Below are 15,749 nucleotides of genomic sequence, written 5' to 3' on the forward strand. Positions count from 1 at the left end.
ATACGTGGCAAAATGACAGCAGCTCAGCACACACACAGTTTCAGAGTTCAGAATAAATGAGAGAGGAAAAACTTCTCTTAAAACCAAAGTCACAAAGAAGAACTTTTCTCCCTCAATATTAAAAAAAAAAAAAGTCAAAAGAAATAAGAAGCAAATGTCCTTCCAGATACTACAAGAGAAAGGGTAGGAACAAAACCAACAAGCAGCAGGAAATTCTTCCAAAACTCAGATGTGTTATAACTACCCCACACTTCACCCATTGCATAGAGGATACTATTAAAATATATATTTTTTTTTATTTCTTGATCTTGGCAGCATGAAATGGTTGTATCTTCTCAGAAAAGAAAAGCACAAAGAAAGCAAGGTTTCCAAGTCTCTGAACCTGAATTATCTATACTTTTCATGGTTTGAACCCCCATTGATTTTGACTAAAATTCTGATTTGCCAGTATTTCTAAGCTATAATGTGCAGAGAATTTGGTGGCTTTTGACAGTTTTGGCTCAAATGCTTAGACTATGTTTTTCTTACCAAGCCTTCATGATTGGCAATTGCTTCACTTATTAGATTGGACATCAACAGCTTTTGTGTCATATTATATTTAAACATATATATACTTTGTCTTTTTTAGTGTCACTGTTTTTTAGAAGAAAATTAAAAAAAAAAATCAAATAGCTAAGAGGCCTTAACCTTGCTGTGTTTTTTGCAGGCCTCTGTGTTTATTCCCTCAGCACCAAACTCTCACACCCTCCTTGCAGCACACTTTTCCTGTATGTTCACAGCTTTAAATATCCTACCCCCACTGCCTAACCTGAGCCTTGGAAGCTGTTTAGGCTCCTCTAGTGCTTAATGAGAATATCAATGAATTACTGCTTGAAAATTGATGACAGGAGGGAATTGAGCAGCATTTTCTGACCAGGGCACCTTATCAAAGCCAGGTATGAAGCCCTCAAGGAGCTTCTTGTAGCCATCCAAAGCAAGAGTTCTCCTAGTGAAAAATTATGTTGGTACTGAAGAAACCTCCAGCAGTTCAGTATTCCTAACAGTGCAACAAACTTGAAGCATTTTCCTTTACTAAAAGCCAATACATTTCAGAAAAAAGAACCCCTGGGTGCCCCAAAATTTCAGATTTTTTTTTTTTGTTTTTTTTTCCCCTAGACTTCAAGAGGCAGAGGAAGAAGCCAGGAGCCTTGGAGGTACAGTTTTCATCTTTACTCTTCTCCCTTCAGTCCTCTTTAAAATGAGAGGCTTGGAATGACTTGTCTGAGGCTTGGGTTTTACAGGAGAAAAAGTTGTTTTAGTAACATTTAGGGGTGATTCTGGGACAAGGTTCTTTATATTATCTAGAATCTGTAATGGACCCTTATGAATAAACCAACAACTACAGGGTAACAGATTACAGTTTTTATGTAGACCCTTAACACAGAGCAACCAGGTATTTCAGTTGCCTGTGTGGTTCATCCTTGAAAACTGCTATTCTTAACCTGCTGAAAATTTCCAGAAAACTATTTAAGTTTCCTCTTCTCACAAGAGTTGAATTAAAATATAGTTATAGGCTGGCTTAACACCAACTGCCTATTTATACTTCCAATTTTGTTGCTGAAAATAATTGAGAACCTAATTAACTGTTGGCAAAAATATTGGCACTTAGAGGTCTACCATACTTGCAGGTGCAGTCATATACTTGGATATCTGAAGCCATTGCCTGTACTCACAGGTATTTTTATGCCTCAGGTAGTTTATCACCCCTAACAGGAGGCTATTTTGATAAATGAACCTATTAAGAACAAACCACTGCATATATTCTACTGCTGTTCAACATAACAGGATAGAACATTAATACTAACTTGAAATTTCCATGGTTTAAAGGAAAATGATTATCTGAATGTGCTTTTTGTGCTTTAATGCAGATGTTATTTTAAAAACTAGGCTAATTGCAACCTGCTGTGTTATATGCTTCTGGTTTGTATAAAACTTAATAACACTCTTAATTAGGCTAATTTAGTCAGATTAATACCTCTGTGTGTGTCAGTACTCACTGTGCTGCCTGCCATGGGGCACTGAATTAATAGCAGCGCACTGAGAAAATAGTGGTTTATAAATATTTTCATCTGAGGTTTGCAATGCAGACTGGAAGCTAAAAAATGTAGGAAGTTAAATGAGAGTATCTATGAAAGGGAATAGTTTTAAGTGAATACAGAATGGAAGATGCTTTACTGCTGGTACTACATGTAGCTGACATCTGAAGAGTGTTGCAGAAGAGGTTTGGGGTAATTGAAAAACAAATAAATAAAAGAAACCACATCAGTGTCAAGAGAAGGTAGCCCAACTCTTATTAAAGTTACCATTGCTTCTAGGCTATGAATTTCTCAGGAATGAGTGTCAATCTACAAGAGGGAAGACTTCCTTTGACCACTTCTGTGAGAAAGAGGTAACACTTCACCTTTGGAGATGAAGACACTAAACACTTGAACATTTACCTCATGTTAGACATTTTAATGAAAACTAATTCTAATGAAAATAGTGCTGGGGAGGAAGGCTGTGCCTTTCCAAGTGTCCTTCCACCTGTGAAACATTCAGCCTGTTCAATGGGAACAGCAGCCAGTGATGCACACCTATTTGTTTTGCTACCATTCTGCAAGTTTTCTTTTGCTCATCCATTCTAAAACAGAACCTTTTGCACATACAGAATTAGACTAGATATTTTATTTCATTTATGATGCAGAGTCTGGAAGACACTGTTCTAATGGTAATACAATTTCCCTCTCATGAGCTGCAGTCCTAACAATAATGCACTTACAGCATAAAAGCCACAGAAAAACAAAGCCTTGATTCAAAAACAAATCCTTGATTCCTAACTGAGTTATCTGAATCCAAACTCTTCATTTTGGGCAACACATTTCTCCAGTAGCAGAGAGCAACTAGCTGAAGGAATTTTTAATTTCTAAAAAAGACTGGGATTGTAAATTAACTTTCCCAAAGATAATGGATAAAGAAACACACAAGATAACCAAGTCAAAGGAATTCTCAGGCAGAAGTAGTTAATACTTCTTCTCTCCAATAGTAACTCCATAGGATGATCCCTAGTTATTTGTGAGTGTGCCTTAAAATTTTTATTTTTTAGAGGAGCCTGTCCTACACAAAACCTATACTTTTTTCTTACTGTCTAGTAAGTGTCTCAGGACTGTTTTTTCCCCAATAATTTATTTGAAACCTTTTTGCTTCTGAGCATCATCCCAAAACAAGTCCATCTTAGCATTTATAGTCAGATATAATTGTTTAGGATCATCCATCACACTGAAATTTCTCTTTCAAAACCAGAAAACATGTTAAAGCTGGATAAACGTGTAATTTTTACATACCAATGTAAATGGTTGGAGAATGTCCAGTGTCCTTGGAGCTAAAAAGCCAGGAGTTAATGCACTCCAAAATAGGAACAAGAATCAGTAGGGGCACGATGCTTATCACGTTCATTGCTGCAACTGGCAAGACAAATCCACCAAAGTGCAGGTTGGAATTCATGGTTTGGAGATAATATCCTGAAGGAATCTGTATTGAGGGATAAAACCACAATCCATGGATAAGATTTTCACTTTATTTGGAAACCTCTCCAAATTTTTCCTTCTGAAGAAGTCACATTAAAACAAATACCTACTGTGAAAAAAAGAATGAACATTCATGAAGAAACCTTTCACATAATGACAAGATTATTCTCTGCCAGAACATAACATTTCCTTTTTATAAGAATTTCTCCTACATTTAACAAATTAAGCAACAGTCTAAAAGTTTGTTTAGACTATTTAGAGCCATCAGCCTCTATACTAAATAATTCCACCCAAAACTTCAGTCACTTCACCCAGACAGTGTTTAACAGATCAGAATCTTGAAATAGCAAAATGAAGAGTGATTTAATTTTAGAATTGCAAGGCACAGGGTGATTTTGGACTTATGATTGTGTGCTCAAGGTAGGAGCATTTCAAAAGCCAGAGGGAATGAAGATTTGGGTACAGCCTTAGAACCAGCTTAGTGCAACTCACAGTCAGGGCTCCCATAGAGGATTTCCTCTTACCTGGGGGAACTGAAAACCAAAGAGAGAAAGAGGATGAGGAACCTCCCAGTGGCAATTATTAAGTAGATTTGACACAATTAAGTAGATTTGTAAGACTCTCTCACTACAAAAGCCAAAAATTCCTCCTGATTGTGTGAGGCTATACAGAAGAGCTGTTGAGTTTATAAAAAGTGTAAAATCAAAATCTTGATGGCTTCTACCATCAGATTTACACATTTGTCAGTGGAAATTTTTGTTTGTTTGGGATTTTTCGGAGGAAGCTTGATTAACTAATTTCATGTGCAGCAGGGAGCCATAGCCCTTTGTATTTTGCACAGACTGGGAAATTCCAACTTGAGCAATTCACAGAGTAAGTCATGACACAACTCAACCTAGAGCTGGTTTCTTTACTCTGCCTCTTTTTACTGAGCTCTGGATTCCTGCAGCATGTTGCACACTCTTCAATATGATCAGATTTCAAACCTGGGGAGAAATTCCTGCTTTATGGCTGTCTGAAAATCCATGTTTAGGTATAATTGTTAACTGAGCTCATCTAGGGCTTCTCATCAATTGTTAGAGTCAACCCTACCCACTTTGAGTCTGTTCAGTGCTCAAGAATTACTCAAATGCTTGAGTAGTTCTAGCCCTTAACGAAAATATTTTTCACCTACATTCCACCTCCAAAAGGAAATATAAATTGTAAAAGGGAGAATAAACAGTAACAGAACTATGTATGTTTAGAACTGAGTCAAATTTCGTTGGTTCCTTCTTTCCAATGCCTATTGCAAATAAGAATTGACTTTTGAATAGGAATTAAAATATCATCAACATGAATCATAGGCCCTGAAAGCTGTTAACTTAATAATATGAAGAAAATACTATTAATCTTTACAAAAAAAGATACTGATCTATCTCTGAGTTTGAGAAAGAGCCTTAAAACTTCTAGGAAATTCTGCCAAAGGATTAACTTCATTCAGCAGTGGAAAGACATCTGTATTTTCTAGATAAATACTTTATAATCAACTTGATAAATGATTATATCTCTTTAATTTCATGTGGTCACTAATGCATAACCTTGGTCGCATATGTGTGATTGTTAGTTTTGAATTTTTTTTTGGTTTGCCTGGGATTTTTTTCTGCTTTTGTATTGGGACACACAAGACAGATGATGGACTTTGGACCTGGTTAGCATAAGAGGTTTGATAACAGGAAGTCTTGGCAAGAACAAACAGCTTTGAACATTGCAAGAGGATTAAATCAGACTGACTTACCAGAAAACAAAAATCAACTGCTGCAAGCAAGAGATGTTGTAATATGTGTAAGTTTGCTCATGTGATGATTAACCATTATAATGTGATGATTAATCATTATAATAAAACATTACCAGCCTTCCTAAAATACTATATAAGCATTTGTAATCCACAATAAATTTGGATTCTCTGACCTTCTCAAAATCTTCCCCATCTCTCCAATTCCAATATTTTGGGGGGTGGAAGGGAGGAATTGGGGAGGGAAAAGGAGAAGGAATGAGGCAGATGGATGGAACATGGAGTCATGGCATGAGGAAGTGTCAGTGAAGCAGTATATGCCACATATTTGTAAGAATTTCCTTAAGCACCATTTTAGCGCCAATGAATAAAAATTAATTTCTGAGCTAGCTCAAACTCATCATGCGAGTTGCCTCCAACTCCAGGATCATCCAGACAGAAAGGAATCCGAAGGAATTCTGTCAGCTTAAGGAGTTTCTTGGCACATTTACATTTATATCCCACACACCTGCTCAGGACAGCCTGACAGAGGGGCTGTGAAAGGACTGGAAACCCACCCACTTCCGCTGTAGCTGCAGCAGCCACACAAGCCTGCCAAAACTCTAGGAGAAATATGCAACCAAAACAGCAAACAAAGATTTGCTACCTCTCCCCAAAAGCGAGGGAACACATTGGAAAATTGCATTTTTCAGTTTGGTAACTGTGACACGGCACCACGAGGAGAGCAGGACTCTCACACAAGATGGTTCAGCCAGTAAAAAGGTTCCAAGAAATAAGCAGCAAGCACTCACACAAGCTTCTTAATGAGTCTTGACCCAGTCAATTCTCATTATTTGAGGGGATCAGAGGCTACAGCAAGGTACATTCTTAGGCAATTAGAGCTACTTTGCAAGGCTGCTCAGCTGGCAAAGCAGCAGTCAGAGAGATGGTGCTAAACATGCGCCAGAGCCCATTTCAAGAGTTTTGTTTAAAAGCTGTGCACCCACCTGCATAATGCACGTTCTGTAGAGAATCTGGAAGGTGAACAAGGGGAAGAGCCTGGCCAGTGACTTTGTGCCCTCCACCTGAGTCTCACTGTAGTGGCCGCCGTGGTTTTCCTTGGCGTGGTCCAGCCAGCTGGGCACGGCTGTGCCGAGGTAGCGGTGGCGCACGCAGCACGTCTTCAGGGCACTAAAGATCACCCCAAAAGTGGTCAGCAGGGAGCTGTCTGCAAGCAGGCAGAGAAGTTAGACACATCTAAATTAGACACATTGATATGTTTTTACCTGCTGTCAAGATAAACATCAGCCAAGACAAAACACTTTGGGAGGGAAAGCACGAGCTGGTATATTCACCTTTTAGGTCTTTTTAGGGAGGGGAAAGGTAATAGCTCTGAATTTGTTTAAAAGAAAAATCTTTTTTGAACACAGTTGGTTCACCACCCAATTGTTATAGAAGCAATCCTGTCCAACAGCCATGGAGCAAAGCTCCTTTTATTACCAGTTATTTAGCGCACCACAATGTGTTTCTCTGGTTGAGCAGGTAAAAAACAAAGGAAATTTATACTTGCTTTGCATTTAGTGAATGCCTGCTGAAGTCCAGTACAAGGCAGTACTGGACTTCAGCAGGCAGTAGTGAAGTGAGAAGGAAAAGGAATTTTAAAAAACAGTTGAAGAATTAAGAGAATTTTCATGGATGAATTTCAAGGCCAGAATTATCATCTCAGGTCTTCCAGGTAGCATGCAGGACAAAAGAGGAGTTTCCAGTCTAGTACTTGGCACATTAAAACTTATTGACTGGTTACTGGGTTGAGGAATTGCCAACTTGTTTCTCAGATGAAATAAAAGCAGAATGAGCACAAATTGTTAGTTTCAGGCCTGGAAATGCAGGTTCATTTACCTTTGGCAAATTGCCATCCATACAAATGGGGGTTGTGGCACTTCTATGTTTTTCTGAGTGCTAAAGCAGCACAATAAATTGAGTATCTATAAATAAATACTTTCCAAAACCCAAAATGAACTAAGATTGCAGAACGAAAATGTCTCTGATGTGGAAATTATTTTCTAGAAATATCCATTGGCACCTACTGGAAGTACTTGCTTTAAAGTACTAAGTAAGGGCATTTTATAAGATATACTAATATTCAAAACTCCCTGGCTGTGTGGAATTAACCTGCAGAATGTTGTCACTATGAGATAAAATCTGAAATAGCAAATCAAAACCTGAAAACAAAGTTGTTAGAGTTTTTATTGTTCTGTAGGACTGTACTTGGCAACTTCTCTCACCACTCATTGTAAGTGATGTTTCAGATCTAGATTATTTTAAGAGCAAATGTGAAGACTAAAAGAAAAAAAAAATAGTGCAGAATTCCAGAGTGAATTGACTAAGAAGTCAACCACAAAACAAGCAGGACTTGGGGCTCTTCTCAAAGCAGAATTAGTTTCAGAAGCAAATAAAAGACAACAGGAAATTCGGTATTAGCTCAATTCATTGGCAGAGCTTGTGATGAGATGTTTTAAGTTAGAGAAATGTTGTTTTGCTTTGCCCTACACTGGACATTGGACATACACAAAGGGGGAATAAGAAGCAGAAATGGGGTGCTGCTGCTCTTCAAGGGTTTGAACCCAGTCAGGTTTGAACCCAGTCAGGTTTGAACGCAGAAGATGCACTGAGTGCCCCACGACCAGCCCAGCAGAGTCAGCAAAGCAGCAGCTCAGCTGTGTCCTGGCTCATCTGACCAGGTCTCCAAGGTGGTCATGGCCCTCTCCTTTCCTTTGGAATGTGAGGGGCTGGGCAGACAAAAGGCTGAATGAAACATGACAAGATAAATTCCGCCAGCAGCAGGCATGTTACACCTCTTCCTGCCCAGGCAAAGGCTGTGACACATGCCCTGACACGGCAGAAAACAACCGTGGGTTTACCAGAGACTGCTTCCCACTTTTACAGCCTACCCAGAATCTCCAGAGGATGGATAGAATTTATCACAGGCAGATTTTGGAGGGCTAAATCCCAAGGATCTACCATCAAACAAGGCAGAGTTGTAGAAGAAATAGTTTAGACATGCAAACTGATTTCTTCTGTGAAAGTAATCTCTGAAGATGTTTCCTTAGAGAGAGCTTCCTCTTACCTGTTTTGGGTTTGTAAATCATTTCACCCCGAACCATGTGAATTGTGATCATTGCCATGAGCCCAGACACAAATGGGATAAGAAAGCCAAGGTTCCTGGCCACAGACTGCTGGATGTAAGAAATGCTGACAAAGACCACTGCTGAATTCAAGTTAACCAGCCAGTGAAACCTGGAACACACAGACAAGAGAGAGAAAAGTGGAGAGGCTGAATAATATAAAAGCTTTTACAGAAGATTAAAACATCCAATTAAAGGCATGGTTAAGTATAGCAATCATGGACAGCATCAGTACCATGCACACATTAGCACAGCAATTAAAACAGATTTTCACTCAAATGTCTCAGCTCCAAGAGGTATATGATTAAAGTAAGTGTACTAAGGCAGCAGAGCTGAACAAATTATCAGTCTGGTACTGGAAATATTCTTGTGGGTGACATTAATTAAATACATCAACATTTACCATTTACACATTTAATATCTGGTAACAAGTTTTGCGTATGAAATATCATCCAATCGTACGCTTCAAGATTAAGAGAGAAATGTCTTAATGCCACCACCCTTTGGTTAAGAAATATTAAATGCTAAAAAATGCAAGAAATATTAAAATTTGATTTATCAGTTATTAGTTGCGAGGCTCAGCTTGAATTTTTGTTGGCTTCTGGAATATCTTGATAAGGAGTTTCCCCCCCATAATTTTCTCTGAGACTGTAATTTGTAGCAGAGGTGCTTCCCAAGTAAGAACTGAGCCCCTCCTAATGACAGAAGAAATCCAAAGGATAAATCACACACTCCTGGAAGGAGATGGCATACCACTAGTGGCAGGCCTACTGCAGTTTGGAACCCCTGAAAAGAGCACAGTTATTGAGCAGTGCTGTCCCAGTGTGTCAAAGATTACAGTCTGGAAGCAGAAGAGATTCCTCTGCCTTTGCTGGAACCATAGCAAAATGGTTCAATCCAAAGGTGAAATACACAATTACAAAGCTTAATACATATTACTGGAAGAAGAAAAGCTCATTTTCTTGTTCAGTGCCACTTCTGCATCATGCATGCTGTTTGAACTTGAGTATTTGGGCTAATGAATCTAAAATTATCTTCTCAGTGACAAAAGATTTGGAATTATGTTACTCGATGATGATACAGTTGGAGGGATTTTGTACATAAAAATATTGACCCACCCAACTAAAGCTTTTAAAAAATATCATTACATGACTCATTTGGCTAGAACTTGTGTAAAAGTTTTGAATCAATTCTTAACTGACAATTAAGTCAGAAGCTTCAGTGGCTGTTTTCCAAGCTTTTTAAAGAGTTGTGCCTGAGCTACCCAAGGTCCTGACATTTTTCATGACTCTAGGAGTGTTTGGCTGGAAATAGGAGCATCCAAAGTAAACCCTGAAGAGCAGGAAAAGCAGGAGAGCACTTTCACTTTTCACTGCTGCATAGCAACATACCTTATGACAGAAATGCAAAGTTCCTGCCCTTTTACAAAATAGAGAATAAAAAAACCCCAACCAATGTGTTTAGCAACCCCTATGGCCAAAACAAAAAAAGATGAACTAACCTCAACAACCATGCCAGAATTCTGGTCTGTGCTCATATTGTACTGACAGCAGCAGATCAGTATTTGGGCCTTTATGCAATAAAGAGTCTCAGAGCTCATCACAGGGCATGGAAGATTAATTAGATACATCAAGCTGAATATTCTGCCTAGTTTTGCAGGGAAGGGCTCCTTCCTCAAAGGCCTCTTCACAATGAGAGCCAAAAGCCACCTTGAGAGGTTCATTTCAAGACTGCAGTCCAGATACAAACTTAAATGCTACAAGCCCACATAAACCTAATACTCATCTTAAAACATTTTACAGAAATGCATTTGCGGTGAAAACTTCAAAGAAGTAACATCCAGGTGGTTCTTATTGAAAAGTATTGTTTATGTTTATCCAGCTTGGTAGGAGGAGGTCAGTTTTCTCAGAATCACTATGGAGTTCTCTGCAAAAACAAAGTGGGGGAAAAGATCCTAAAGAGGTAGAAAAAGTTTTTTAAATGTCAAAGCAAAGTGTATCGAGGAAATGGCAGAAATCAATCTGCAATATGTGGAAACAAAACAGAGAGAGTGAGGATGGAAAACACCACTGGTCTCAAATTCTCTGCAGTTTTTTACAAGTCTGTAAGACAAGAAAAAGCTCTGCCTGTTCTCACTGTACCCTTTGCTCTCATCCTCTGCCCCCACAGACAGAACACAGTTATCCTCCAGCAAAACAGAACCTGGAAACCCTGGAAATGCAGAACCTAGAAAAATTTAATCCAACAGAACCCAAATTGCATCTTCACTTATAATTGGTATATTCTATTTATTTATAAGGTCCGAGCCACAGTACATACTGCAGCTTAGAATCAAGCAAAAGATGTGCCAAGCAATCTCCTTGAAGGATTGCATTAGAAAACAGGTAACTACCAGGACTTTTAACCCAATCTTTAATTCAATAATTCTGATTTTTTTAAACAGAACTTGGATAAGACCAGACTCAAACTCATCAAGAGTATGCCATCCCATTTTATATAATTTTAAAATTCAGTCCCATGACAAACATCCAACAAGAGAGAACAGGCTACCAAGAAAAAGTGAATATTTTCTGAGGGTTTAAGGAGATTGAAAATGCTTAGAATGAACCCCTCATTTTTCTAAATTTTGAGATTGTATTCCAAAGCCCCTCCTTGGGTGCCAGTACAAAAAAATTAAATTTTTTTGAATTGCACACATGCCTTTCTTGATATTTCCAAAGTTCCAAGAACTGACCCATTTGGATTCCCCCAAGGAACTTTTTATTCGTATTATATCTCCTTTGTAATCAACACTGAGAAATGTCACTTTGATTAAACACAATTCTGAATGGCTAAGACCACAGTACAATAAACTCTCCAGAGCAATCCTTCAGAACAACTGATTGCTCTCCAGTCTTAATCCCCCAGAGTCTTATTTAATCAAAATGATGTTGCTAATTAAGGATTAAAACTCAGAATAGAGTAAAAAGGAAGGATTTTTTTTTCCTCTTCTCTGCTATGGGCAGGTCAAGGAGGCAGAATCTGCTCTGAGGAGCTAAACAGTCTCATCCACCTTTGGTAAAGCTACTTTATTCACTGAAGTTTGGATTTAATTCAAAACTCCTTGATATTAACATAATTAGAGGAAAAAAGAATAGCCAGGAAAGGCATCCCCAAAGGAGGAGAGAACGGATTCACCAAGATCTTCATTGATTCTTCAGCATTGCATTGTTAATATGCAAATGTGCTCAGTTTTTATTTCAATAACCATGCATGCAAAGGAGAAAAAAGAGGGCAGTTTAGGCCTTTCTTTCACACTGGCTTGAAGCAGAAATATGGGGAGTCCCCCTGCATGGTTTAACCAGAAAATATAGCACTCTCTATAGGGCTACAGAAGGGGAAAATAAGGGCAAACAAGCCATCAAAAATTACCTTCCTGATGCATGGAGAAAGAGATAATTAATACAAAAAAAAAATTAAAAATCCAAACCCTGATTTTTAAGAACCATTTTAAGAGCAATTATTCCTAAAGAATGAAAAAAAAAAATCAACCAAAATACAAATTCCAGGTGGTTTATCAGATGCCAGAACTTGGCAGCAGCAAAACTGAAATAATACAGCAGATCCCTACCACTGAGTTTAGTCTGGGACAACTCACAATCCTGACCTCCAGCAAACCAGGAGTCTACTGCTAAAAATTTACCCTGATGAAAATCTCAATATATCATTGAATGTTGCCACTGTTAGAGGGCAACAGCAAAATATCCTAAAGCAGAAAACCAAATGGAGTATGTTGTTCCAACAGCAAAAAGGTTAGCAAGTCTTTTGAGTATTTGGGCAAATTTTTTAATCCTGAAAACTCTGACTGGGCACTTCTGTAGGTGGCCAAAATAGATTATCAGCTATGAGCAAAAGGAAGAAGTCAGGAATTGTTTTAACTCTTGGAAGCTGTTCCAAAAAATCTCAAAGTTCTGCCATTAAAAACAAAACACGAAACCCACCATCCACAGAATCTTTGAATTTCAAGGCAATTGTCTATGACTCCTGACAGATATTTAGCAACATTAAATTACCAACCAGTTGAAAAATGAAAGCAGCTCCTTGGGCCCACAGTCCTCGAGGCTGTAGGCACTCAGAGGGCACACAATGGCTCTTATTCCCCCTATTCCCAGGCTGGCTGTGAGGAGTGCAAAGTAGAAGACAATTTTCTGCTCCCTTTTGGGCAGGGTGAGGAGGACATGTCGTGGGTCGATGTGAACGTCCTCGAAAGGGAATGACACCACAGGCAGCAGTGCTGTGCCTGGAATGGAAAGGAAATGGTCATGGGAAAGGAATTAGAACAAGATGAATAAGATTTGTATTTTTTAGAGCATATACGTTTTATGCAGGTATGAAAAGACAGATGGAAAATCAAAGATAAACAACGGAAAAGTGTAGAGGCAGAATTCTGTAGAGAGGCAGAAACTTTTTGGATGTTGCTATGTAAAGCAATACCACTCTGGACCTCTGTGAAACCAAACCCCCTCTGAAGTGCCTGCAAGGATTCAGGTTCTTCTATCAAATGAACCACCAATTAATCAAAAAACTCCACAAAACATCCCACAGTGCAGTACAAATTTTTTTTCTTCTAAAATCTCAGAATTGTAATAGAAATGATAATTTAAGAAATAAAGTCTCAAAAGTTTGGTGGGAAACATTCTATTTTTCTGTAGCAGCTTTATAGAAAATTTGATTTTCAGAAAATTTAGCTACAGAAGCACTGAATTGCATGAAGGAATGAAAGCCATGAATTGCATTTGCCTCTTCTAGTCTGCAAAGCAAGTCTTCCAGATTTAGTCAGCTGGACATTTTTTCAGTTTTAATGGACTTTAAGCTTAAGATATATTGGTGTTTCAACAACACCACTATTTGCCACTACTATGACTGTGCATTAAAATTTAATTTATCAGGAATGTTTAATGATTTATCTCCAAGGGAAGAAATGTTTCAGTTACAACAATACCCAAATGCATCAATTATGTTTGTGTCTCCAGTCTTCTATTTTAAGAAAAGCATTGAAAGGACCAGTGGTAGAAAGAGATTTAAACCAGAACACCAAAGGAGAATCAGTGGAACACAACAGCAAACATTTTTCCAGACTGCTTAAATGAATGGTTTTGCAATCAGCCCAAGAACATTTCAGGAATATTCTGATATTTTTTTACTTGCATTGTTGCATGTCTAAATAACAATAACTGTCTGGCTACTGTAGAAATCAGACTTGCTCAACAACTGGTCCAAGCAAGAAGCATTTCTATCAGCTTGGTTTAATTTGGTAGAGTAACCAGCAGGGTGTGCTGGGAGATGCCCTACAGCAGGAGGCTAAAATAGCACATGGGAGATGCTCTACCTGCTACAGAACAGGTGGATTTTGGTTGAGCAGTGCTTTTTCTGTAAAAAACGCTCAAAATAATACTCAGGGAAGGTTCAGAATGTGCCAACAGCAGGCAGGCCCTCAGTGCAGGTATTAGGATGCTTAAGGCAAAGTTTGTGTATACTGGTGTGTTCTCAAATACTTTTCCTCTTGTCCATATACAAAAGTCCTTTGTACCTTTACATATTATCTTACTCCTAACAGGGGGGGAGCAGTTCCTAAATTCTCTCTCTGACTGAAGCCTGGCATTAGTGCCAAACACAACCTCAGGGAGGAATTTTAAGAGTATTTTAAGCATCCGTGCTGTCAGCAGCTGACTCAGAGGGGCCGAGCTCGCGCACCAGCTACACGAGATGCGCGCACAAACTCTGCTTCATCCCTCTGAAACCCGCAAAGGCGACACCACCTCAGTGCATTTTGCAGAGGAGGAGCTGAGTAACCAGCTGTTAGAGGAGCAGAGATGCCAAGCACCACGCTCAAGAGCGCATTCCTACCAGAGAGCCAGCGAAACACGGCGCTGCCACCCACCTAGGAAGTGCAGGAACATGCAGATGCACACCAGCTTGGTCCTCCCCACCAGGTACTCTGCCAGCCAGCCCACCAGCACTGGGGTGAGCGTGGAGGTGCCCACGAAGCACATGTTGACCATGGCTGCCTGGTGGCTGGGGTAGCCCAGCCTGGCAGTGCAGAAGAGGATCATGTTGCACACGATGCCGAAGAAGGTGAACCTCTCGCACAGCTCCACCAGCAGCACGCACACGGCCTCGTGCAGCCTCTTCTCAGCTTCAGGCAGCTTCCCAGCAGGGCTGCTTCTCCCAGGTTGTTGCTCCTTGTCAGCCATGTGGTTCAAAAATCCCTTCTCCAGCGTGTCTGCAACAGGCATGCCTGCCTTCTTTTTTTAAATTTTTTTTTGAATAGATCAGCTTGAGTTACAGGTACACCCCTGTGCTCCTCCACTGTCATTAGCAGCCTGGTAAGAGTCTCACTTTGAATTCCACACTCTGCTACTACAATTTCTTAGGGCACCTGTCACTTTTGAGATATTACATATAGGATCAAAAAACAACAACAACAAAAAAAATCAAAGAACTACATGAACATTTCGTCTTCTGAATACAGCAACACTAGGAAGTTAAGTAGTTTATTTAATTAGTTCACTTGGGGGTGAAAGAGATTTTTTTTCCCCCAGAATTATATTACCTATTAAATTATGTGAATCCAATACTGTATGCGAAACTCAATCTGTATGTTAAAGATAAAGGTTTAAACACACATGAAAGCTAACATTTTCAGCAGAATTCAAATAACAGATTGAGAAAATAGTTTGGTTAAAACCATCCAATACTTTAATTAGGCAACAAGTGAAAAACAGCAAGTAGATAAAGACAGGGATTTTTTTTTTAAGGTTAACATTATCAAATGATTGTGCTATTTCTTTCTATTTCTGGTCGAAATTTAGATAAAGGTAATTATAAAAATAGGTTTAAGTTAGAAAAACAAGTTTTAAAATAAAGTTGAATTAATAACCAAAAGAAAAAAGAGGAACCTAAAAACAGCCTAGTCCAAAACTGTTTCTTAAGGCAGATTCTGCCCTGTAGGAACCGTGCACCAGAAGGAGCAGGGGCACAGGCAATGTTTTGTTTTCTCTCACATCACACAAAAGCTATTACAGCCTTGAAAGGGAATTAGGAAGAGCCAAACTCACAGTGCTTTATAATGTTCCTGCTACTTTATCCACAGCAAAGTCTGCTGATTTCCCAGGTTGGCTTCTGCATTTTGTGGAGCTCATTAAGATCACTAACACCAGACCAAAATGCTCCCACCAAAACCTGGAAGCATCCCACATCTGTCTCGTGCAAATGTAAATGCATGCACAAGTT

At 39.0% G+C, this 15,749-nt stretch overlaps 1 protein-coding gene across 1 annotated transcript in view; it reads right to left on the reverse strand.

Moving 5' to 3' along the window:
* SLC15A5 (solute carrier family 15 member 5) overlaps positions 1-14,710 on the reverse strand; it is a gene marked incomplete at both ends in the record, with an annotated part of 28,077 nt that extends 13,367 nt beyond the window's left edge. The window contains 5 exons of the mRNA XM_084206107.1: positions 3,360-3,546; positions 6,300-6,520; positions 8,420-8,589; positions 12,534-12,756; positions 14,398-14,710. Coding sequence (XP_084062233.1) covers positions 3,360-3,546; positions 6,300-6,520; positions 8,420-8,589; positions 12,534-12,756; positions 14,398-14,710 — 1,114 coding nt within the window. The remainder of the gene's footprint in view (positions 1-3,359; positions 3,547-6,299; positions 6,521-8,419; positions 8,590-12,533; positions 12,757-14,397) is intronic.
* Between the last annotated feature and the right edge of the window lie 1,039 nt (positions 14,711-15,749).

The sequence above is a fragment of the Fringilla coelebs genome, assembly GCF_963513975.1.
Source record: "Fringilla coelebs genome assembly, chromosome: 5".
In the NCBI taxonomy this organism is placed as follows: Eukaryota; Metazoa; Chordata; class Aves; order Passeriformes; family Fringillidae; genus Fringilla; species Fringilla coelebs.